Genomic DNA, 24,852 nt, shown 5'->3' with positions numbered 1-24,852 from the left:
AGTGCCTATGTGTGAGGTGACAATGGGCCCAGGAGAGTGGGGACAGCTTGGAAGACCAAGCCCCACTTGTGCGGGGTACTGAAGGGCTGTCAGGAGTTGCCAAGCAGAACAGGACAGAGGACAGCTGGCTCGGTGGCTGGGGACCTGATATGTTCAGGAGAATGAGGGTGCTTTCTTACAGCTGGAGCGGACATTTACTAGGGGGATGGCAGGGAGATGAGAGAAATGTAGGATGGGGACAGATTAAAGAGCACGTTGGTAGCTGGGAAAACATGTTCTCATTTACGTTACTTTTACTTCTCTTTGCTTTCCTCCTGGTATGTGTTTGCAAGTTGTATTTTGTGGGACTGGTATTGTTTCTTAAAGTATATTTTTCTAATTTCCTCTTCAGATTATACTGACTTGGCCATGAGCACCGTAAAACAGACCCAAGCCATTCCATACACTGGTCCTTTTAATTTGCTCTATTACCAGCTACAGAAATTGACAGGTGAGTATATTTATTGAAATTCACTTAATTGTCTTGTGTTTTTGAGTAAAAAAATTAAATATCTGGGAAAGGATATTATTTAATTTGGGGTAATTGTCTCAGAATTGCACAAATTTTATTTGTACTTCACTTGGTCATGTTATTTCACATTTAGGTGAAAATTTTGAAAATTTACTTATTAATTTTTCTAAACTCCATTATGCCTTTTATCCTTGATCCACCAAAAATTCTAAATATCAGTAGTCTTTGCTTCTTATGTTTAAAGTTTACTTTGGTTTATCTACCCAAATTTTGTCTATTTTTCTTGTTCAGTGAAAATAATTTTTCTGGTTCCATTAGTACCATCCATACAGCAGGTTTTATAAGAGCTCATAATGACTGGCCACAGTCCAGTAAAAGAGAAAAACCTATTCTCTTTTCTTGTCAGACCATTTTGAGTTAGATATTTTTGTGTATTAACAATGAGGGGCAGTGAGTAAATTAAAAGGTATGGACTCTGTAATAAGCAAGAACACTTCAAATTACAAGTTATACTGTCTGTTAATGGATTCTTCATGATTCATATAGTAAAGTACTACCATAAAATAAACCAGAGGAAAGAAAATCTTTTTTTTAACCTCAGAACCTCACGTTAGCATTATAGGTCATAACATAGAAAGTTAATGAAGTATGTCTGAATTAATCCTCCATTAGAAAGACCAGAAAAGTCTCGTCTTAGATAATAGAATTGCCCTGTAGGATGAGTAACGTGTGAAAACAGAGGTAGAAGTGACTGTATGAATAGTTGACTAGTCTCATGTTAAATGCTAATGTGCTAGTGGCTGAATCTCTTGTACAAACATAGATGTTTGACAATCACCAAAGTTTGCTACTGATAAAATGTCTAATGTCCAATGTAAATCCTACGTGGTTATATGAATTTTATAATACATGTTGAGATCTTTCAGTTACTATAAGCAGTTAATATAAAACTTACTTAGTTATTTAAATGTGATTACACAAATGAGTTAATTTTTTTCTTTATGTATTATTAGCTTTATTTCAAACATCTGTAAAAAAATTATGTCTCCGGGAGATTATCAGAAAATTAGATACATCTTAAAATTCTTTCTTTCAGGTGATGTAGAAGAATTGGAAATTCAAGAAAAACCTGCTTTGAAAGTGTTCAAAAATATTACTATAATACAGGAACCAGGAATGGTGGTATTAGAAGTAAGATTAGATTATTTATCTAAACAAGGAGGGGGGAGTTTTAAGAATTCACATGTAATTGTAGAGAAAATTAGTTTCTTTCCAAGATCAGCTTTAAATATAACATAGGTAGTCAGGCATTTTCTATGTGGTTACAATAACGTAGAAACTAATAATAAATTCAGGCTGAATATTTAGTATGTAAAATGAGTAGAGGTCTTGCATATGAGTAAGTCTGAATAGATTTTGTGGTATCCCAGATTGTCTTCAGATACGTCAAAAAATTCTCAAGATAAAAATCTCATTCTGTTATGGTAATACAAACTTGTCATACAGCATTTCTAAAGAGAGTGGAATTTTGAAGATTCGAATAAGCAACATTAATATGACCCAAATCCACAAAGGCAAGAAATCATTAGTTTAGGTGAATGTGGTTCGCACTGTTAGAATTTTAAATTCGTACTGGTAGAATTTGGAACCCAGACACCAAATGAACTTGACGGTTGATTTTGATAGGTTGGCTTTTGTTGAGTTAAAGGGACTTTTCAAAATGAATCCTGGAACTGAATGATCTAGGGAGGTAATTTGTCTATTTCTTGGCCTCAAAGTTATATGTAAATTGTATGCAAGTTTCCTAGCTGTATGGTCAGTTATTCTGCTCATACATATTATTTTTTTAAAAAAACAAAAAAAACATCTGTCAGCTCAGGTCCCACTGCAGTTCTGTGATGAGTCTAAATTTGATTCATAAGGCTAATAATCGCAGAAAATGTCAAAAGGAGTAGTTATCTGTAACATGAAGTTACAATAATATATAAAACAATAATATCAGAGAAAGGGGGAAAAGTTATTAGAAACATTAATTTAGCTCTTCTATTAAATACTATTAAAGAATGTATGTTTGATCCCTAGAGTTAACATGTCAAAGAAGATCTTAGAGAACGTTTTTCAAGTGCCTCATGTTGCTTGTAAAAGAACTCTTTGCACATTAAAAAAAAAAAAAAAAAAGGATGGGCACTGGTGCCTGAAATAATTCAGCTGGTCTCACCTTAACCTAGTAGACATGGAAAACTTTCTTGGGGCACTGGGCACGTGAAAGAGTGTCAGGGCTTTATATGAAAAACGAGATGTTTAAAAATATTACCCTCCTATCCTTCTGTCTATGCTATGAAAATATAGTGACTAGGAATTAGAGTTTGAATCCAGCACCAGCAATTACCACTTGTGTTATCTTACGCAAGTTACTTTTTTTAAAGAATGGAGAAATTTTAATGCAAGAAAAATAATAACATGGGCTCAAGTTACTTTTGAGTCCATTTCCTCCTTTATAAAATGAAGACGTTAAAAGAATAGAATGAGATAATGCATATAAAACACTAGCCACAAAGGAAGTGCTCACTACATTTTACTGTTGTTGTTAAAAGAAAATTAGAGAATTCCAGCATTATTAATTAATTTCAGTAAACCTCGGGTCAGTTAATTTCAGTTAAAATGCTAGAAACTAGTCCCATATGTACAGTCCACGAATGGGTGGGTTGTATTTACAGCTTTTGTGGTAGGCCATAGTTGTACCTTCCTAATTCTGCCTTTTGCTTTACAGTGGTTGGCAAACCCTTCCAATGATATGTATGCAGATACAGTAACAACCGTGATATTGGAAGTTCAGTCAAACCCGAAAATAAGAAAAGGTACAGAATTATCTCATTTTTCATTTATTATACATTTATTTCATTTTGTCAATTAATTCTTTCACTTCTCCCATGATTCTGTGAACTAAAAAGCAGAAAGTAGAATCTTCTTTCTTAAAATTGAAAAAAAGAAGGAATTAGTTAGTTCTTTGATTTCAGGAGGATAAAAGTTTAGCCAACTACTTCATAATCCATCTTGTGGAACTGGCCGAATCTATAATATGAAATTAATAAATACCAGGACAAACCTAAATTACTCATTTGAGTTACTTGTAAGCGTTGGAATTTCTTTTGAGTAATAAACATTGTAAAAGTTATAATTTGGACACCATTTGATCATGTGTTTTAGTTGAACTAACTAGTGAGTAACCGATACCCCATGTGCACGTAACGTAGGAAAGCGAAGGAGCCACAGAACTTCCCCCTGGGGTTGTCACGTGAGGGGCACTGTCACAGTCTGCCCTGGTACACAGCACTTCCATGACAGACAGTTGAAAAGGCAGTTGCCAGTTTGCTCTTATTTTATTACTTTACATTTTTCTTAGGTGATAAGAACATGAAGGACAAAGTGTAGAGTGGGAATATGTGGGAAGGAAGACCTTCTACAGAGGTTAGGAGCAGCGAGCCGAGGAACAAGGCTGACGTGTGGAGAACAGGGATGAAAAGTGAAACCCAGGGTTTTTCACGGGCAAATCTTCCAGTGCTCATCCCAGTTCTATCAGAAAACAGCTACTTGGTCTCTAGATTTGTCCCATTCAAATCAAATACTCCCGACCTGAGTTGTGTTTTATCCTCCAACGTTACTTTCTGTCCATTATATTCTGATAACCTTTTTGTAAATGAAGTATGTTTTATGACATACTGGCAAGTGTTTTTGTCAGGTATTTATACACTTTTCTGAAAAAGGAAACTTCGATGCACAAATGGGATTTTTCCAGACCAGTGAAGATGTCAGTAGCCTTCAGTTCGGTGTCTGCACTCCTCTAAGTCCATTTCCATGCTACGTAGAGGAGGGCTCACAGAGCACGATGTCATGAGACTGTCCACTGTGTTCTGTCTCTTAGGTTTGCCTATTCTAGACTTTTCACATAAATGGAAGCATGTAACATGAGGTCTTTTGTGACTGGCTTCTTTCACTTAGTGTAATGTTTTCAAGGTTTATCCATGAATGAATTGTGGTAGCACAAATCAGTACTTCATTCTTTTTTATGGCCAAATAATTTCCCACTGCATTTTGTTTATCCATTCATTAGGTGATGGACATTTGGGTGATTTCTAGCATTTGGCTCTCAGGAACACTGCTGCTATAAGCACTCGTGTACAGGTTTTTGTGTAGACATGGGTTTTCATTTCTCTTGGGTCAGGACCTAGGAGTTGAATGACTGGGTCTTATGTTAACTCTGTTTAACTTTTTAGGGAATGGCCAGACAGTTAATTCTGTACTGTTTTGTGGCTGGTGATGGACTGGGGTACTTAGTGACATTTCAGGGCATGCTTGAGACCCCAGATCAATATGGCTCATCTTCCTAATCTGTCAAATTACCTTGTTTGGGGTCAAAGCGAGGTAATCTAAATCTAAGATGATTTTAAATACTAATTTTATTAAAACAATTATGGGTGCATTATATGTTGTAGAAAGTTAAATTTACATAACGATTGAGATAAAACAAAAGACTTCAGAGATCGTTGAGCTCAGATGTGCCCCCTAGCACTCCTGGAGTTTCACTCATTTGTTCGAAATGAAATGTGTATGTGTAAAGTTTGAGAAACACTGGAGATAAAATTTAAAATAATCTTAAGTGTGTCATTTTGTGGTTCCTTAACAAGAACATGAAAGAATGTCATGAAAATAACCATTTGCCTCAGCAGGTAATTGATACATATATGTATTTATCACTTGAAGGGTCTGTACTTAGACTAACTATCTTCTGCTTATTGATTTGGAAGTTATTCTAAGTACAAATTTGGAAACTGAACTCTCTGTTGTTGTTTTTTCCCCAGGTGTCGTACAGAAGGTCTCTAAAAAATTAGAAATGCACGTTTATAGCAAGAGGCTGGAGATCATGCTCCAGTAAGTTGCACCCACGATCGCTCAAGGTGGTAAGGCCAGGGCGGGGTTGGGGTGGGAGGGGGGCAGTCTGGGTTGTCATGGTGCCTGTGTTTCTGTCAGTGAAGCGCGGTGAACCACTTCCTTCTAGCTGCACACTCTAGCTACTTCCAAGTACCTGTGACCGTGAGATATGTTTTACATAATACAGAGCCGCAGGGTGTTTTCACATGGGCTGGCGTACTTGGCTGGCAAAGATGAAAACATCATTATCAAGGACGAGTACTGAAATCCTAACCCAGTGTTGGTGTGCCTTTAAGAGTTAGTTTATATACTTATTCTCCTTAAATGGGAAGTCTTCATTAAGAATGGCTTTCTTCTAGACTCTTCTCAGATAGTAAGTCAGTAACCTACAGATTACCTTCAAATTCAATATACTAGGTCTTTCTCCTTTCCTCACGTATTCTTTAATCCTGATTTCACAATGTCCTTCCAAATAAAGTAATCATAAAACTGCTTCTCAATTGAATGTGAGATACCACTGTGTTTAAACTTCCAAGTGTAAATGCATCTTATCACTCTAGTTGTTTAAATCCTTAGGATTGCATGGGAATAAATGTATTGGTATCAAATACATTGGTAAACAAATCGCCAATTGATTACGTGCAACTGAAACCTTTTTTCTATTCTTTTGAAAATATTTCTGTAGTTCAAACTCAGTTATTTTTCCTTAGTCCCAGGTTACCCAGCCAGATTTATTCAGATGTATTTATTAACATTAATGTCCCCACCCCTCCCAGCTAACACCTTCTTACTGTCAGTGCTGGGCTGCTAAGGGCTGGCCAGCCTCTGGAGTTTTAGATTCACTGACTCCTTGCCTGCGCCCAGCCTGCCAATTGGACTGCTGTTTGCAAATGCCTGTGACTGATGGGGGCGGATGTGGGAAGTAATGATTAAACTGTCGCTCCTCGAAGATGGAGGCGACGTCTTCATGGTTTCTGGATCTCAGCACCTGGTATAGATAGCACCTGGCACGTAGGAGATGCTCAGTGAATAGTCTTAACTCAAAGGAGGCGTTTGGAGTTGATTAAAAGGAGTGGACAGCCAGTGGGCTTGGGATCCAGACAACATGATTCCTGGATCTGAATCGCAGGCCTACTGCTCACTAGCCGTGGGGCTTGAGGCAAATCACTGTCTTGTTTCCCTCTTTACCAAAATTATTATAGGTTAAGGTAATATATGTGAAGTGCCTAGTACACTGCCTGCTGAATAGAGCATTCTGAATAAATGATAGCTGTGTAATTTACCTGTTTTGTAAAATTAACAAAATATATGAAGGTGAATAATTATGTATGTCTTAGGAGTAAAGTATAAGTATTCTACTTCAAAACTAGGGTCTATCTTCAATACCATATTTCCCCAAAAAGATAAAACTACTTCACAAATTTGTAAATGTATCCCACTAATATTGTGTCTTTGTTTATCTTAAGGGACATATTTGGAGAAGACTGTGTAAGTGTAAAAGATGGTTCTGTTCTTAGTGTCACAGTGGATGGAAAAACTGCTAATGTGAACTTGGAGACACGGGTATGTAGCTGTTTCTATGTTTCAAGAGATTTAGGAAATAACTTGAAGGCAAAAATAATCTGTGATCCTACACTTAACAAAATGTTTTTGCATTTTGACATTTCCTTCCAGCTTTTTCCTACTTTTTTTTACAGGTTATGTATATGTTATTATGTGTAAAGTTTTACATTCTTTTTATTTCTCATTCTGTCATAGTGTTTTTCCATGTTATTATTGCATAGTACACATTTCTCGGGTACATATCACTTCGTTGTTTTCCTTTTACATAATATACCTTAATCCACCCAGTGTCTCTCTAATTTGGCATCCAGTTGATTCCAGATTTTTCAGAGAAGCTGTTCTTCTGTTTGTACCAATAAGATCCAGGAGGCTTTTCCAGACAATAGGATTCACGAGTGCAGGGTCAACTCTGGACTCACACCAATAAAACTTGTATGGTGTTTCACAAGCATGAATGAATAAGTATATTTCCTTGCAGAGTTGTTGTGAAGATTAGAACAGTTATACTAAACAAATAACATGTCTTTTAAATTCCTTTTATATGTTCCTTGACTATTTAGGTGCTTTGAGAAAACACGAGATTTATTTTACCTCAATAGAAAAACAAGCTAAGAACATAAGCAAGTAATTCACTAGATAAGAAATATAGATAGGTAATAAACATATGAACCAACTGTTCAGATCTATTAATAATTAGAAGAAATACAAGTGTGAAGTATGAAATATAACTGCTTGCTTATCATATTGGCACAAATTAAAAAGAGATTGCTCTGACCCATTGATACAAGTTATTCTCAGGTGCTGTTTGGGGTAAGGGAGGAGGTTGTAAATTAGGTGGTCCATTCTTTCTGTAAGACAGCTTGGTGAAAAGCCTTAAAAAAGTAAATACCTTTCTCCTCAATCCCACTTACTGGATTTAACCAAAGAAAGTAATTAGACAAGAGAACAAAGATACATATACAAGGATGTCTATTTTGGCATTGATTATAACATGAACAAAATTGCAAGAGACCTAAATATCCAATAGTAGGAGGTAATAAATAGAACAAATGAATACATAATATGTATGGTGTATCCTCATACATAGAATACTATATATATACATATACATACTACTAGTCTCTGCACCCTGCTAGGAAATGATTGTTTTGAAGAGTCGTTGTTTATCTACTGTGTAATAATTGTAGACTCAAGTTTAAAGACATTTGTGCTTTCACTTTCAGTCGGTAGAATGTGAGGAAGGAAGTGAAGACGACGAGTCTCTCCGAGAAATGGTGGAACTGGCTGCACAGAGACTGTATGAGGCCCTCACGCCAGTCCATTAGAACCTGATGTCTCTGTGTTACGTTGAAACGTTTTTTAATGCTTGACTTTACTTCTGTTACTTAAAATAAAATAACTAATTTCTCCCAGGTACTTTTGACGACAAATGACCTTTATTTGAACAGATTGAATACTGCTAAATTGCCAACTAATTTGTCCATTACTTTAGAACTGCTAAATAAATTGCCCGTTACTTTAGAATTTATTGATTCCACTTCCAGGCATGTATTGAAACCTTAAAAATCTGCTCATAAAAACTGAATCAGAATGTCATCTTGTACTTTTTAAGAAAAGAAAATAAACGATTTGTATTTTTATATCCATATTCTGAATTTGAATAGTTTGAGATGATCATTTAAAAGTTTTAAGCCTCTTTTCTATTTCTTCCCTCCTGATACTCTTGCTAAGTTCCTTAATTTATACATTTGTAAAATTATGACTTTGGGGGTTCAATAATATATTCTTTGTTTAATAGCTATCCATTGAATTCAGAGATATGCAGAATGTTATTTTTATGACTCAAGTTCAAGGTTATTGAGGAGTCGGTTGTTGAAGTGTTTCATGTGTAATCATTAGTTCAGTTTCCCGAAGTACATATAATTCAGACTTGGAAATAACTGGACACAGGAGTGGGTGGTGCTGTTCCTGAGGGAGTGGACTCTGCTAGGGGCTAACTTGGCACCTACACGGATGAAAGGCCTGATTGTTACCTCTGCAGAAGGAGTGCACCTGTGCCTAAGCTAGCTAGCCGAACTGAAGAGTTGCTGACACTCACTGTCAAGCTAAAGGCATCTATTGTTGCCACTGAATTCCCCCGACACTGTTTAGGCCTCATCCTTGCCTCACCTCTGGGTGACTTATAACCGTTGACCACTCCTTCCCTGCGCTTTAATGACAAACTTCAAAGTGTGAGTCTGACTTTTACATGAAACGAAATGCACTTATTTGTATAACGTAGCCTACTTGGTCTTTGGCCCAAACCGATGTTCTATGTGTCATGTAAGATTTTTAAAATTTATTATGATAGCTTTTAAAACATTTTCAAGTTACAAAAAATACACACTTGTAATATCTTAACAATCAGAATATTGACAGCAAAAAGGGAGAGTGTCCTTTCCTCTGCTCCTTCTCCCTGCGGTAGCAATTTGAGTTAAGGATTCTAAATTGCTTTTGAATCTGCCTGTCATGTCTCCCCGGGGGCTCTCTGAGTCCCAGTCACCCTCTTTCCTCTCATTCCTTCCACAACCTCCCTTCTCTCCGTACACAGGCAAACCTCAGAGATTCTGCAGGTTTGGTGCGACCACCGCATTAAAGCAAGTACCAAAATCTTTTTGCTGGTGGAGGGTCTTGCTTTCAACTTGTATAAAAATGCGACATCTGTGGAGTGCAGTAAAGCGAAACGAGGTATGCCTGTAGTTGATTTCTAAGATACACAGAGCTTCCCTCAAGTCTCCCCTGCGCAAAATCCTTCAGGGCTGCTTCATGGTAACTCGGATGAAGTCCAAACACCTGAACTTGGCCTAAGGGGTTCTCAACCTTGGCTACACAATGGAAACAACTGGGGAGCATTAAAAATACAGCGATGCCCACAGGTTACCACCAGAAGTTAAGTTGGTTGGTCTAGAGTGAGCATCCTTTATCAGCACATTCTTAAAGCTCCCCACGATTCTAGTTGAAGCCAGGGAACTAGTGGCCCAAAGATTTGGTCACACTCTGCATCACCCTACCTGCCTGTGCAGCTCCAGCCTGTCTCCCACCAGACGCCACACGTCCAGGCCACAGGAAAGGTACATCAGCTTTTCTGCCGTGCACTGCTCCCCTGGCCCTACTGGTTTTCACCTTAAACTCAGATGTTTCCAGACAGACTTCTGACTTGTTTCCATCTCTGCCATCACACTTCATTGCATGGTTGAGGTGACAAGGACTCTCCTTTGAGCAAACTTGAGTCAGCCTCCTCTGAAAGCTCTCTGACGAGGCCCCCACCTTAAGCTTTGTCCTTGCCCCCTTAGTCCAGTTTCAGCAAGAATCCTGTTAGGTCAAGTTAGCAAAGAATTTCCCTACCCGTAATTTTACATCCACCTGCCCCCTCACCCAGCTCCCTGGCTAGAAATCCCCACTCTGTTGTATTCAGAGTTGAACCTAACCTGTCTCCCCTACGGGAGAACCTCAGCACCAAAGTTTTCCTTGACTACTCTGCCGTACGGTCTTTAGCAAAGGTCATGAATGTATTTTTTGGGGGTCAAAACCTTCAATAAATGGTTAAGTTTTTAATAAGAGGTGGTCCTGTGATGAATGAATTCCTTGGAAGTACTTCTAACGTTTGTTCTTCTCTCTATTGCCCTTTGCTGAATATTTGAACCCTCCCGCGAATGGTGAGTGATGCCTCTTCTGATGGCACCACAAAACCGCCCTCGTTTCGGGGGTGGTTTCCACCTGGGCAACTGAACAGCGACAGGGGCCAGAGGGCGGGTAGAGGCGCAGCTCTGGCGGACCCTCAGGCCTCTCCTCCCTCCGGGCGTCCGTGGGCTCCGGGAGGGCAGGGTCGCTGCCGCACCTCACGGCTCGGTATGAATGAATGGACGAAAGCGAATAAATGCAGGAGGCCGAGCTTTCATAAACGGGCAAAATTGAGCTTTCCAAGACCCAACAGCCATTGCGTCTTTTTAAAATGGCCAGGTGGCCACCACAGAATCGCTGCTCAAGGAGCCCCGGAGGCGGGATCCCGGGGCCAGGCGACAAGGCAAGGAAGACATGGGACTGCGCATGCGCCGCTCGCCCCGCCCCCGGCCGCTCGCCCCGCCCCCCGGCCGCTCGCCCCGCCCCCTGGCCGTTCGCCCCGCCCGGATATCTGGCCTGCTCCGCCTCTCGGCCGTCGGCGTTATGGCGCTGTGCGAGACTGTGGGGTGCGGGAGCTCTCTGGTCTGGCCGCGGGTGTTGCTCTTCGGGGACTCCATCACCCAGGTACCGCCGCTCAGCCCCGTGCTGTCCACAGACCCCGGCTCGGCCCTCACAAGGCCCGGTCTCGGGCGTCCTCGGCGACGCCCCGCTGAGGGCCGCGGGCCTGGCTTCACCGCTGACTCCCGCCTGCTCTCCTCACGCGGGACCCCGGTTTCTCCCTCCCGTCACAAGGTTGTCGAGGCCATTTCCCCCCAGCTCCGGAGGCGGGGTCGTTTCGATAAGGCCTGCAGCCTCCAGCAGCGACCTCAAAAGAGCGTCGTGTACCAAACGCCTCCCGCGTCCCTTCGTAACACCCTGGCCGGGGTTCCCGGTTCTAGTTGTTCGTGGCTTCGAGACAACGGTGCGTGACCTGCAGCCCTCGCACAGGCTTTAGTCGTAGACCCGTTTTACAGGCCACGCCCTGGGAGTGACAGTCTGAGTTCGCCGCTCCTCTGTTCGTCATTTTTCATGGGGATTTTAGGAGGCTCTGGTAGGAGTTGAGGCTCATTGTTTTATTTTTAGTAGCTTCCTTGTCCTGGGCAGTTCTGTCACGCCCCACGTGCTTTGGTCGCTCACTGCACCAGTGGCGCCTTGTGTTCCCCGCAGGGCCACCTGCACAGAGCACGCTGGCTGGCGGCTGAATCTCTTCCTGCAGCGCCCTACAGCCCCTTGTACAGAAAACACTACACCTTGTTTCCCCGAAAATAAGACCTCGCCGGACAGTCAGCTCTAATGCGTCTTTTGGAGCAAAAATTAATATAAGACCCGGTGTTATGTTATGTTGTTATGTGTTTTATGTTGTGTTGTGTTATTATACGTGGTCTAAGACCCGGTCTTATGTTAATTTTTGCTCCAAAAGACGCGTTAAAGCTGCTTGTGCAGCTAGGTCTTATTTTCAGGGAAATACGGTAGCACTCTGTTCTGGTGGAACAGGTTGGTTTGGAGTAAAATGTCTCTAATAATAAAATAGATCATCTTTTCACCAAAGATCATTTCAACTCACATTAAGGAAAAATGTTTGGACATACATTTTCTTCTGGGAGGGAGCACATTTTAAAAATTACTTTCCCGTGGCTTTTTCTTATTTTTCTAGCACTCGGACATAATATCCTAAACCAGTTTTCTGTGTTCATGCCAATAGTTGGTAACACTATTTTTAGGCATTTGGGCAGTGAGGACTTTCCAAATTCTGTGGGAATGTATATCAAAAAATGTTCCCCGAGTTCTGTAATTTTCTTACTCTTTCAACTGTGGAAAGGGAGTATAGCATGGACTTCATTTCCTAACTGAATATACAGTTGATTTGATCTCTCAGACATAGATTGTTTTTAAGTAGCTTTTCTGGATAACAGTGACTTTAATATTAGATTTCAATAAAATGTAGACAACTGACAAATCCAATTGATAGAGAAAATTACTTTTGCTTTCCAGAGTTGCTGAGGTGTAATCCCTAATATGACCACCTAGTAATCCTTAAAGTGACCACCTCTGAGCAAAACAAGGGCAGAAGGCCAAGAAGTCAGGAAGAGAACAAAAAGGGAATTGCTGACCAAAATGTCCTTATTAAAATGTCCTAATTACATTAAGTAGTAATGGGCTTTTCTTTCTTCAGTTTTCTTTCCAGCAGGGTGGATGGGGAGCATCACTGGCTGACAAGCTGGTCAGGTGAGAATAGTTTCTAGATTGATACTTGAATGTTTATTGATGGAAAATGTAATTGCATGTCAGGAGAAAAGAATGAATGGTCCAGTTTCAAACAGTAAGATATGGGGAGGGGGGAGGAGGAAAGGTAGGACTCAGGGTTCAGTAAAAAGAACTTTGCCACCATGAGAAATCAACCCCTAAAAGTTATGAAAAACTTATTAGGGGGTTGAATCCAAAAAAAATTAAAAAGACAGCTTTTCACAATCTAAAGAAGACAAGTTTATTATTCAGTTATTATGGTGGGTATAGCTTAAATGATTAGTGAGGAGTTGAAAGAATATATTCTTAACCCAAAGTTGGATTCATTTTTGGATAGAGGTTTCCTCCCCCAATTTTGTTTATAAAATATATCAGAAATAGTGATGATTTGGGTATTTTATTTGCCAAACTTAAATGTATGCTAAGGAAGTCATTAAAAGGGAAACTGTTCTAATTGAAAAGGTTAAAAAATAAATAGAAATATTTTCCACATTAAAAACAGGCGACACAAGTATTTTTATTAGGGTATCAGTAAACTGATGGACAGAAGTTTTCTTTTCCTCCTTTAGAAGAAATAATAAGCTGGTGTACTACCAGTTTATCATTACTTGATAATTTTTTTGATCAGTGTTAACACACCAAGAAAATATGTTTTATTTCTGAATGTGAAATGTGTTTTAAAATGTCTTCACTTTCTTTCATTTTTATCCCCTAAACTAAAAATGAAAAATTGAACTTCCAGCCTTTTCTATTCCCAAATGCTTTCTCTATTTAAGTGGATTTAATCTAAAAACACGAAAGTATAATTTAATTCCTCAGTTTTCTGTTCTGTAAAATGGGGGGTGCAGTGTTGTAATAGCTTTTATTTAATGTTTATCAAGTGCCAGAGATTGTTTTAAATGCTTCATGTATATTGTCTCATTTAATCTTTACGACTCTATAATTTTATTATTTTATTATTAATTAATAATTTTATTATTATCCTTCTACCCATTTTATATCTGAGAAAAGTAAGGTGGAGAAAGGTTAAATAACAAGGTCACACTAAGAAGTGGCAGGTGGCTTGGCTTTGCTCCTGAGGCCTCTGGTGATAACAAAGGAGCCTGCTTTCCTGCTGGGAGAGTGCGGAAGCTCCTGTGTGCTCGGTGAAGTACCTGGAATATAGCAAGTGCTTTATTTTTGTCATCCAATAACTGTTGAATTAGTCCATTAACCTTTTCTGAGCAAATAGAAGACATTGAAAAGCTGATTATTCAAATGGCCTGAAAAACTCCAGGCATTCCAAATTTACCAACATGTAAGTGTTTCATAAAGAGTTAAATTTAGCATGAGAATCTTGTCAGAATCGATAGTATACAGGTGTGAGTGCTAGAAGACCACTTAATTAGAAGCTAGTTATTTTTCAGAATTTTGGAAACATGTATGTATGGTCTATTGTACCTTATTTATGTAACTTCTTAAAAGCCTCATGTTAAGGTACAAAGCACAAAACTGAGTGGCTGCTGGCTGACCCCACAGGGAGGCCTCACCTGGGTGAATTCTCCCCCATTCGGGCTCCACCCCCAGAGAGTGCCGCCCTCTCTCCTGGGCACACTCACTTCAGCCAAGCTCACGAGAGCCCATTATAAACTAAAACACCACAATGGACCGAAAGATAGACGCCAGGCAGAGTGGAATACTCACGTTGGCGCAAGGAGCCCATTCCTTCCAACAGGCAGATCCCTGGGAGAAACGAGGCGGCTGTGTGGGACGACAGCGTTACATAGTAGGGACGCTGGCGGGGTGACTGGCGTCAGAGGTGTCATCTGCTTTCCCTGCCAAGGGACCAATTTTAAGTCCACCCTCCTTTTGAAAAAAAAATCATATTTTTAAGAAGGAAAAGATGCCTGCTAATGAACTGGTTTAGACAAACACAATACAGTTAGTAAAATTATTTAATCAAAGCAATTGGTTGTTAATGATGATGAACGGTCAAAATAGGTTTGTCACTTGTAACTAATGTCCCACTCTGGTGGGGGACGTGGATAGTGGGGGAGGCTCTGCCTTCTGATGGGAAGTCTCGACCTTCCTCTCAGTTTTGCCATCAACTTACCACTCTAAAAAAATTAGTAAGTCTATAAAAAAGTCGGAAAAATACTATATGCACTTATCCCTCACTAAACTAACCATGGTTACATTTGAGTTCCAGCTGACAGGTGACTTTCTAGCCAAGATACCTGTACTTGCTCAGATTAATATCTGTCTGCTGTAAACCCCATTTTAAAAGCACCCCACTATACCATGCATGAAATCACCATCTGCAGACTCAATCATAGCCCTTTTGTTCGTAATTATAACCTCTCATCGAGGACGGGTATATTACCTCTATCTTGAAACAACTTCAGCAGCTTTACCCCTGGGCAGGATCAGAGAGGGCAGTATAAGCCCAGAGAGCACAGCCTCACTAAAGGATGGCTAGAGGACCGAAAATAGTTTTTTCCACAATTCACCTTCCTTTAAAATTTTTCATTTCAGAAAATGTGATGTTTTGAATCGTGGATTTTCAGGCTATAATACCCGATGGGCCAAAATTATCCTTCCAAGATTAATCACGAAAGGGAACATTTTGGACAACCCAGTAGCAGTTACAATTTTCTTTGGTGCCAATGACAGTGCACTGAAAGGTAAAGGCATTTTTGTATTTTCCTAGTTCGTTTTTAATAATTTTTATGTTACAGCAAACTTAAATGTATATACTGTTTACTTATCTCCTAGTAGATAAAATTTTGCTGAATTTATGAGTTCACTGAGTACTTTTATATATTTCTTCTAGTTCAACTTATTTTCCGCATGCCTGGGTTGTTAGACCTAAACTTGCAAACACTCTCGTGTTTTCTCGAGCCCTGCCGTGCTGTGCTCAATGTCTGATTCTTTGCTCTTTAGTTAAGGTAGTTGGCAGCAGAGGGCTCAGACTGTACACTTTGCAGCATGAATCACACTGATGAAAAAGAAGCTCAGGCCCGCAGCCCCTGGACCCAGGCAAAGACTGGAATCCTGGGTGATGGTAAATGGGTTTGGAACAGGAAGCACGTCCCTCATGTGTTTTCGGAAGAACTGCTGCTGTGTTTTGAAGGGGACACATGTCAAAAAAACTATAAAAATGACAGGAAAATATTTACAAAAATATGGCAGAAGGTTAATGTCTTTAATGTAGAAATCAATAAGAAAAATAATAACTCCAACAGAAAAATGGGAAAAGACAGGAATAGATAATCCAAAAAGGAGAAATTTAACAACCAGTATGTAACAAGGAATTTTGGTTTTTTTGAGTCAAATACCGTAGGACAGCAGTTTTAAGCAGTAATTCTTCTAGCTGACAGGTGTGGAATAAGATGGACTCTTACATTTTTGGTGGGCAAGCTTGTAGTTCGGAAAGCTTTTTGGTGTTGTGCATCAAAAAACTTCCTTCATCTAGAAATCCTTAAGGAAATAACCAGGTGTATGTTCTTTATAATAGCAAAAAAAAAAAAAAATAGAATGCTACATAGTAAGGAATTAGAAGCTTCAACTGTGGTCACCCTGACTAAATCTGTCGTTTTTTGAGGCCTATTTATGGAAACTGAAATGCTTGTCATATGTGAAAAAAGCACAATATGGTCATTTATCTTTAATGTGATCCCAACTTTGTTCAAGTATACAGATCTCCATGGAAAAGACTGGAAAGAAGTACATCTAAGTGCCAGCAATGGTTTTCTGGGTGTTAGGATGAGTGATTTATGGTTCTTCTGATTACACGTCCATGTGGTCTGCACGCGGCCTGCAGTGGGCGCTGTCGTGCTGGTTGGGAGCCCTTCTGGAAACAGTGCCGGGCAGCCCCACGCGCAGCCCCACGCGCAGCCGCAGCAGCCCCTGAGTCCCCAGTGCTTCCTTGGGGGCAGGCAGCTTGCTGCAAGCGCTCAGCACACTTGGCCGACTTGCAATTCATAGGAGCCCTATGAGGTGGACCCTGTTATCATCCTCTGCCAGTTCAAGGGCAAAGCCAGGACAGAACCTGGCAGGGCTCTTTCTTCACAAATTCCACCTAACAGCCCAGGGCCACAACTTTCAAGGGCCCGAGCCAGAGCCTTGGAAGTGTGTTTGATGAAGGCCCTTCTGTCCTTGGTGTCAGCAGTTCCCCAGCAGCAGCATGAGTCATAGGCGCCGTCACTTACACCTGCATTTGGGCTGAAGTACCCCTGTTCCTCCTGAACAGAGGAGAACCCCAAGCAGCACGTCCCCCTGGATGAGTACGCGGTGAATCTGAAGAGCATGGTGCGGTACCTGCAGGCCGTGGGCGTGCCCGAGGACAGGGTCATTCTCATTACGCCGCCCCCGCTCTGCGAGGCTGCCTGGGAAAAGCAGTGCCTCATGCAAGGTAACCCCCAGCGCCCCCATCCGGCCGGGTCAGCTGGGAGGGCGGGATGGGCGGTGCTGTCCAGCCTGTGGGCCTCAAGCGCCCCGTATCCGGACAGGTCTGTTTTCAATCAACAGAAGTTAAACAAAAAAGTACAGCTTCCATTGTGTCATAACTGAGAACTTTTGTCACTTGGGGTGGGCCCTTTGGCCTGGCATTTGCTGCCTTGTTTTCCTAACTCCAAGGTGCCCACGGAGCCACTGAATTTCAGGACTGATGACTGAGCGAGCGTCTCAGCACAGCCATGAACTTGGTTGTCTGCCTGGCGCTGAGGCTTAGGGAGCCTGTGCCTGTGGCCCTGACATCCACACGGGGTGTCTTCCTGACTTTGCAGCGGCGGGAGGTGCCTACTCCTGCTTGTTTGCCATCTGCGGGTGGCCCTTTCTCCACTCCGCCTCACCTCGCTTGATACCCTTCTCTCCCCAAAACAAAGGTCCTCTGCAAGCGCACTGGCAGAGGCGCCCAAGTGCAAGGGGACTTCCGCCTCAGTTGTGACTGAGCGACGGCATGCAGCTCTCGGGCACCCCAACACCAGGTTCCTGTCTTGTGACCACCGGAGGCGCTTCTGTCCCCACAAACTGTTCCTCTTGCCACCTTTACAGGTGCTCGGGATACAGAAATAACTAGAAGCCAGTTCCTGCCTGTTGGGCTAGTGAGGTGGACAGTCGTGTAAATAAGTATTTGAAGCAACGCGATAAGTGGTGTAAGAGGTACTTATTGCTGAAGGTCTGTGGAAAGTAGGGAAGCAGAAAGCAGCACTGCCCAGAAAGCTCCCCAAGGAGGGAAACAGGGAACGTTCCCCTGCAGGAGTGTACCGGGGGGAGGAGGGAGAGTGACAGGCCCCGCTGTCGCCAAAGCGATGACCCTAGGGGTGTCCTGCTAGTGTCCTGCCAGCATCAGGGATGGCTCGTCCGGTAGTAAGTGCTGACGCAGGACATGTTCATGCCGGGATGACCGAAGTGTGCAAGTTAGAACTGTTCATGCTTCTCAAATCGCAGGTCACAACCCCTTCGTGGCTCATGAAACCAAGTGAGTGACAACAAACTTTTTAATGGAATATAATAGAAAAATCAGTATCTAGAGCGCAGTGGGCATTGTTTTGTGAGATTTGTTTCATTTCTGTAGAGGTGAGTGTCCTGAGTGCTGGTAAAACACATTACTGTTTTTCGCCGGCCATCAGGCTGGGTGGTGTGGTGCTAATAGATTAGCAGATCAGCATCACCTGGAAACTTGGTAGAAATGCAAAGTCTTGGACCACCCAGACCTACGGAGTCAGAAGTCGGGGTGGAGCCCAGGACGTCTTCCAGCTGATTCTGACGTCCGCTTGTTTGAGAATCACCACGTTAGATTGGAGGTCAGCAAACTGACGCACTGGCTACCACTGATAAGTTGTGTAGGACAGCCAGGCCTCGTGCTTTCGGTTCTGTCTGGCTACTTTTGAGCACACTGGCAGGGTGGCATAGGTGCCCAGAGACCACATGCCCACCAAGCCTGAAGTCTACTCTGCAGGGAAAATGTGCTGACCCACGTTAGCCCAAATGACCTGTGGTCCCTTCCAGCTTTTACCTTCTCTGGTGGCAAGTCTACACGTTCCCACTCTTATGATGTGAAAATTCAGGGGTCTCGGCACAGCATTCCTCTAGTGTGCACCCCTTACTAGCCACCAGCCCGGTTCCCCCAGGCCTTTCCTGCCTCTGGACCCCTCCCTGTTCAGTGTCCTCAGGAGGCAGTGCTGCCCGCTAAGGCCTCTCCTCCCACCGCCCATGCTGGCCTGTCCTTGTGACTCCCCACACCCCCCCACACCCCCGCCCAGGTCAGGTCCGGAAGTCCATGCCTGTCTCCTGGAACTGAGGAGCGGTCCATCCGGGTTACTAGAGCCTGCACCAGGACCAGGGCTTGGGTTTAATCAGTTGCCTTCTGATTTTCTCTCTTCTCAAAAGGTTGCAAGTTAAATCGCCTGAAGTCAGTTGTTGGTGAGTACGCCCGTGCGTGCCTACAAGTGGCCCAGGAATGTGGGACTGACGTGCTTGACCTGTGGACCTTGATGCAAAGGGACGGTCAGGTAGGGTGGCTTGTTGGGTCCTACTGGGGTGCGCGGATCACACAGAAGTGCCCAAGCTGTGTGTGGCTGAGGAGGCAAGATAATTGTCCTTTTCACCAATTCAAGTTGAGGCAGAAAGAAGGAGAGGCCCTGGGACAGCTTGCAGATGAGCACCCTCCTCGGCCTGGCTCCTTAGCTGCACGCAGCAGGGACCCTTGAACAGTTAGGAATTAGCAGCACAGTGAGATGAGCAACAAACGGCTCATGTTTGAGAACATCTAGGCCAGGCTCCTTTGTAAGCCTGGGGGGAGCGGTGGGGGGACACTTGTTGCCAGGCAAAACGATGAATGGGAGTAGAGTAAGGTATCAGCTAAAATTCGTAGTTTGATATATAGTTCCAGTTATTTTGGGTTTAAAGCCAAAAGGCCCACTTACAGTAAAACATGGAAGGTAAAAGGCCGATCCCCGTGCAGAATGGGACAGCCCTGCAGGAGCAGTCTGACCGCTTCTGATACAGTGAAACAGACGCTTACGCAGGACGCAGCAGTCTCACTCCTGGGTGTTTACACAAGTGAAAACTGTGTGTCTTCCTCGGAAACCTTGACTAGACTTGACCCTTTTGTGGGTTCCCAGGTCAGCAGCAGCCGAGCTCGGCTGAAGGCAACAGCAGCCAGAGTTTTGTTTCTGTCTGCGTTAAGCTTCCACCTGAGGTGGGTGGGAAAAGTTGTGCAGCTGGAGAAAAGGAAATTGCAAACCATGGAGCCAGCTGCTCTTACAGCCCTTTCCGCTTTAACACATTAAGATTCTAGAATGAGAGGGTCTTCCTTAGCGGTCCTCTCATCTAAAAGAGCAGCGATGAGAAAACAAAGGCCCAGGAAAAGTGCCACTAGAATTGGAATCCTAGTCTGTGAAAGGCTAACGGGGATGGGGCAGCTGAGCTGAGGGAAGACTCTTCCCAACAGAGAAAGGGCTCTAGTGGTCAGCGTTCCCGAGCTCGGGGCGTGGAGGGCCTGGACTCTTGTGTTCTAGCCTGGACGAGTTCTTTCCACCTAATAACTTGCCCATCAAATTATCACTGGGCCCTGAGCTCTAACACTAGATTTTGTGGTTTAATGTGCCATATTCGCTCGTTATAAGTCTCTTCTTTGACCAGATGACCTGGAAGGCCATCTCAGCTCAGGTGCTTAGTGGTGTGAGGCTTTCTGAAGCTCCGTCTATAACCTACCAAGGGCGTGTGAACACTTGCTACACAAAGCACGAGCTGCTGTCACCCTCCCAGGAGACTGCTGGTCGGGCTGGTGATATGCCAGTCGGGGCCACCCCTGGGGCACCAGGATTAGAAAAGTCACTCGCACACCTTTACCTGAGTCCTCTCTCCCCTTACAGGACTTTTCATCCTATTTGTCAGATGGACTACACTTATCACCAAAGGGAAATGAGGTTTTGTCCTCACATCTCTGGCCTTTGATAGAGAAGAAAGTCTCTTCCCTACCGTTGCTGCTCCCTTACTGGCGAGATGTAGCAGAAGCAAAGCCAGAACTCAGTCTTCTGGGAGACGGGGACCATTAGTCACAGATAAAACCCAGGCTGGCTGTTTACTTACAGCACAAGATGTCACCAGTGCACAGAAATCCCCAGATAAGTGATCAAAGAAGATTATTTTCTCATGACCCTGCAACAAAAAAACACTGACGTCTGCTACCAAGCTTAATAAAAGCATTGTAATTTTTCAGGGAAGCTTTGTATGCAGCTGTGTTGTTTTGATACTTGACTGATGCAGGTGTCATCAGTGCCATAGCTACAGAATGCATCCTGAGCAGCTTGTTCCTTCCACAAATGGAAAACAGGTAAACAGTTTTGTTTTTTAAAAAGTTATAATTTTATAAAAAATGGTTTTCTTCCATTCTGCTGGGAACTGCTTCACTCATACACCCACACACCCCACTTATCAGATTCCAAAAGTGTAATTAAAATATAAGAATATCATGACTAAAAGACAGCCAATACCACAAGGTACAAGTTCAAGTATTAGTGTAACAGGTATCTGCATAACAAACGTCCTTAGAAAGAAAGATACCATTTGTCACAGGTTTGGTTAATTGTCCTCCAAGTTTACCAGTTCTCATTTAAAACGTGTTGACTGGTTAGCACATTTCAGTTCTTACAGGGAAAAAGCTTTAACTATAATTTTAAGGACATCAGTTTTACCAGAGGAGACTGATCCTTCACACAGTAAATGCATGCCGCCCAGAATCCTGAAGCACTAAAGCAAGAAGTAATGCAAATCCCCACTTTCAGGTCAATACAGAGGGTTCTTCAGAATCACTTGTGTAGAAACAAAGCCCTAGGGAGGTACATTCCCTCCTCGCCAGCATGTCCCACCCTCACCCATTCAAAACTGTTCTTTTGGCAAGAAACATCTACCTCAGGCTACTAGTGTTGAAAAAAAGGTGACCATACTCTTCTTATTTTGAAGTAGTTTCGGTTTGGTGAATGGTAAAGGTACTTACAAAACAAAACTGCCCAGCAAATTAGGGCCCTGAAGAGTTGGCAGGATTCTGTAAATTCGACTGGCTACTACTTGTAACTCATGTAAACTAGATTATTTTAATTCTAGAGCAGGGGTGTCCAAACTGCGGCCCGCAGTCCATTTTTTATTGGCCCGCAGCAAATTCCAAAAATGTATTTAGTTTACTTAAATAAACCAGGTGAGGCAATACGTACTTCACCTCAAGTGAGTGGCCCGGCTGTTTGTGTATTTTACTGCATATGGCCCGTGGTGAAAAACATTGAAAAAACTTTGGACACCCCTGTTCTAGAGAGTACTAACCTTAGAATTCTAAGAAACATTAACCTATGTTCTTCCTAAATTTAGATGAGTGATTCTCCCTGCTTCTGAAAGCTCTGGGTAACACCTAGGACCAGAACCCACATTTTGGAGCTAACGTACAGCTTAGTTTTATCTCCTCTGTCTTTACTTGAAGGCAAAAATAAATTATGTGTGTTCCAGTTGTCAACAAGTAACTGCCAAATGCCTCCTCATATTCAGCGGATCATTACAGTGTATGAAAAAGAAAGAAAATCGATCATTTCCCTAATCAGTGCTATTATCAATATAAACGGTTAATTTACAAAAATGTAAATATTTATAACCTAATCCAGCTATATTTTCTGCTTTTGCACCACAGGTTGAAGGAAATTTTTAAAGATCGAAAACACTAAAACCTGAAAGCCTCAAAATAAGCTAGATTCCCCTTACCTGTTCCCAAGGAAAGGGCCTGACCACACAAGTATGATGCATGGGAAGGGGTCCAAACACGGCCAGCATGTGCTGGAAAGTCACCTTGTTTCTCCCAAATCTTCACAAAATACATGCAGTGATTTTAGGTCAAATCTATGAAAATATTTTGCACATTTAAGCCAAAGAGCTCAGAACGTAAGTCCCTAAACTAGCACTCTGTTTCTTTGCTGTCCACACGATTCTGCCGCTGCAGCTTAAACGAGGAGGCTTTTTCACTCCTCGTGACGGGGTGGTCGGTAAGATCCTCAAAGGACTTGGCGGCGGCGCTGCTGCTGGGGAAAGGGTCCTTCTCGAAGCCGTCCTCGTCCATGTGCGAGTCCATGCTGGGGTCTTCCTGGATGGTGTCCATGCGCTGGTGGTCCAGTTTCGGAGCCACAGGCATCACGGGGGCGGGCTGCAGGCGGCCTGGGGTCTGGGGCCCAGGAAAGGGCTTGATGATGCGAACCGAAGCTGAGTCCATGCTGCTGAGCATCTCGACGTTCTGGAAAGACGGGAGTGAGAGGTGGATGACACGTCCTATAGCTGCAACGTGACCCACCAAACGGCCTCACTGTTGGTGCCGTGATCCCTCACGCTAAGGAAAGCACTAGGTGAGGCTCCCTCAACTCAGAAATGACTCTGGAAGTTAGCTTTCTAATGTCCCGACAACGTGCCATTTGAAGACCCAAAAGAGAACTCGTAAAAAATAACTATCAAGTTAAGATCCCAAACAGGAAAAGATCTCAGAATATTAACTATGTCGGTGAACAGCTCAGTCCCTCACAGCCGAGGGGAGGGGCAGCGCGGCAGTGCTGTTACACCTCCACCCACTGTCACTGGCGACTTCAACATCCAACCTAGATCCTTCCTGCTGCGACATGGCCTCCACCCACCAAAGGAGGCACAGCTAGGGACCCAACTGAAGGCTGGGCTCAGCAGGGGCCCACAGTGTCACCCAGAATGCCCGTCTCCTCCCCGTGGCGTACTTACACTGGGGTGAAACAGAGAGAGGGACTCATACTGCTTGTCCAATTTCTTATCCTAGAGAGAAAAGAAGCAGGGAAAAGGTCATTCCCACAAACAAAATTCAGTTAAGTGCCTATCCTTCTTGGCTCGTGTTAATACTGAGTGAAGAACTTAGGACTTGAGTGGGAGAAAGTGGTTGCAGGTTCAAGAGATGAATTTTACATAACAGTTCTGCCACCAGCTCAGAAGAGTTTCCCTCGTGCGTGAAGGACATGCGTTTCTCGGTGTTAAGTAAAGCAGGTTTAAGTGCTGCTTTCTAATCTCCCAGGGGCAGGAGGGTAAAGGGCATCTCCCAGTGTCCTGTGGTCAGATCTATGGATCCCTGTCCAGTCCCTGCCCGTGCCAGGCTCTGCTGGCCTCGGGGCCGCCGGTGGAGGGCTACAGGGGGTGGGCCTGCTGTCACTTGGCTCTGGCCTCAGACCTGGGCTGAGAATCCACCACATGGAATCCTCTTGGCTGTTGCCCGAGTTTCTGTGGCCAAAACTTGAAGGAACTGAGTCTCAGAACCTACATCCTACTTCCGCAGACAGCTGCACACACGTTCCTGCCCCTGCCCCCAGCCCCTGCCTGTGGCTGACACTAACATGACAATGGGCACCAGGCAGGGGGCTCAGCCCGGGAGTCTAGGCCTGGCTTTGAGTCTGGCTGCCCTCCACGTATTCTGCAGTCAGAAACAAGCCATCACCCTCACTCCTGTGAGCAGCTTTGTTGGGAAACCAGTGGTCAGGCCTCGCGGTTCCCTGGTAACACAGTAGGTTCCACTCCCAAGTATCCCATAATGGATGACATCCCATAATGGATGACATTGTCACCCATCTGTCAAAGCTTCCACCACCTCAGCTTTGCTTTAGCAGAACTGCTCGCTCCCTCGAGATTCCCCCCATGCTCATCATGCTCACCACCCTGGGGAAGAGCTGTCCAGTGAGACAGCGCAGGCAAGAGAGGTGGGGCAGAAACACTCGTGCTAGAATTTTCCAAGTGCTCAGATGAGGGCCATTGCAAGACTGCCAGAGTAAAGTCTGGAAACCTGAGTCTGATTTCCTTGTCTCTTACTAGCTGGAAGGGTCTGATAAGGCCAAGAATTTTGTGTGGCACACGTGCCATCTGAGGAACACTAACGTTTGCTC

The 24,852-nt window shown here is 43.2% G+C and overlaps 3 protein-coding genes across 5 annotated transcripts in view; 2 read left to right on the top strand and 1 right to left on the bottom strand.

The window, feature by feature from the left end:
* The window catches only part of CPSF3 (cleavage and polyadenylation specific factor 3), a 30,482-nt gene extending 21,833 nt beyond the window's left edge, over positions 1-8,649 (top strand). For both annotated transcript variants that reach the window (XM_033125018.1, XM_033125019.1), the window contains 6 exons: positions 392-490; positions 1,608-1,702; positions 3,282-3,369; positions 5,371-5,440; positions 6,907-7,003; positions 8,227-8,649. In XM_033125018.1, the coding sequence (XP_032980909.1) occupies positions 392-490; positions 1,608-1,702; positions 3,282-3,369; positions 5,371-5,440; positions 6,907-7,003; positions 8,227-8,328 (551 nt within the window). In that variant the 3' untranslated portion in view covers positions 8,329-8,649. The remainder of the gene's footprint in view (positions 1-391; positions 491-1,607; positions 1,703-3,281; positions 3,370-5,370; positions 5,441-6,906; positions 7,004-8,226) is intronic.
* Positions 8,650-11,154: 2,505 nt separating this feature from the next.
* On the top strand, positions 11,155-21,383 carry IAH1 (isoamyl acetate hydrolyzing esterase 1 (putative)). Of its 2 annotated transcripts, XM_033124653.1 has the most exons (6): positions 11,155-11,287; positions 12,876-12,928; positions 15,461-15,609; positions 17,178-17,339; positions 19,319-19,440; positions 20,806-21,383. In XM_033124653.1, the coding sequence occupies exons 1-6, from the start codon at positions 11,207-11,209 to the stop codon at positions 20,986-20,988; spliced, it is 750 nt and encodes a 249-aa protein (XP_032980544.1). In that variant the 5' UTR covers positions 11,155-11,206; the 3' UTR covers positions 20,989-21,383. The 2 variants fall into 2 exon arrangements, with proteins under 2 accessions (XP_032980544.1, XP_032980545.1); XM_033124654.1 differs by lacking the exons at positions 11,155-11,287; positions 12,876-12,928 and having other exon boundaries at positions 15,480-15,609; positions 17,097-17,339.
* A 138-nt stretch (positions 21,384-21,521) lies between these two features.
* ADAM17 (ADAM metallopeptidase domain 17) overlaps positions 21,522-24,852 on the bottom strand; it is a 42,990-nt gene continuing 39,659 nt past the window's right edge. The window contains exons 18-19 of the mRNA XM_033124652.1: positions 23,690-23,740; positions 21,522-23,201 (exon numbers count right to left, since the gene is read on the bottom strand). Coding sequence (XP_032980543.1) covers positions 22,869-23,201; positions 23,690-23,740 — 384 coding nt within the window. The 3' untranslated portion in view covers positions 21,522-22,868. The remainder of the gene's footprint in view (positions 23,202-23,689; positions 23,741-24,852) is intronic.

The sequence above is a fragment of the Rhinolophus ferrumequinum genome, chromosome 13 (assembly GCF_004115265.2).
Source record: "Rhinolophus ferrumequinum isolate MPI-CBG mRhiFer1 chromosome 13, mRhiFer1_v1.p, whole genome shotgun sequence".
NCBI lineage: Eukaryota > Metazoa > Chordata > Mammalia > Chiroptera > Rhinolophidae > Rhinolophus > Rhinolophus ferrumequinum.
Note: the sequence above shows the minus strand (reverse complement) of the source record. Positions and strands in the feature narration are given on the sequence as shown.

Coding starts and splice junctions, on each gene's coding strand:
- IAH1 (XM_033124653.1), top strand. CDS start 11,207: ATGGCGCTGTGCGAGACTGTGGGGTGCGGGAGCTCTCTGGTCTGGCCG. Junction 12,929..15,460: donor CTGGCTGACAAGCTGGTCAG/GTGAGAATAGTT, acceptor TTTTCATTTCAG/AAAATGTGATGTTTTGAATC. Junction 17,340..19,318: donor AAAGCAGTGCCTCATGCAAG/GTAACCCCCAGC, acceptor TCTTCTCAAAAG/GTTGCAAGTTAAATCGCCTG.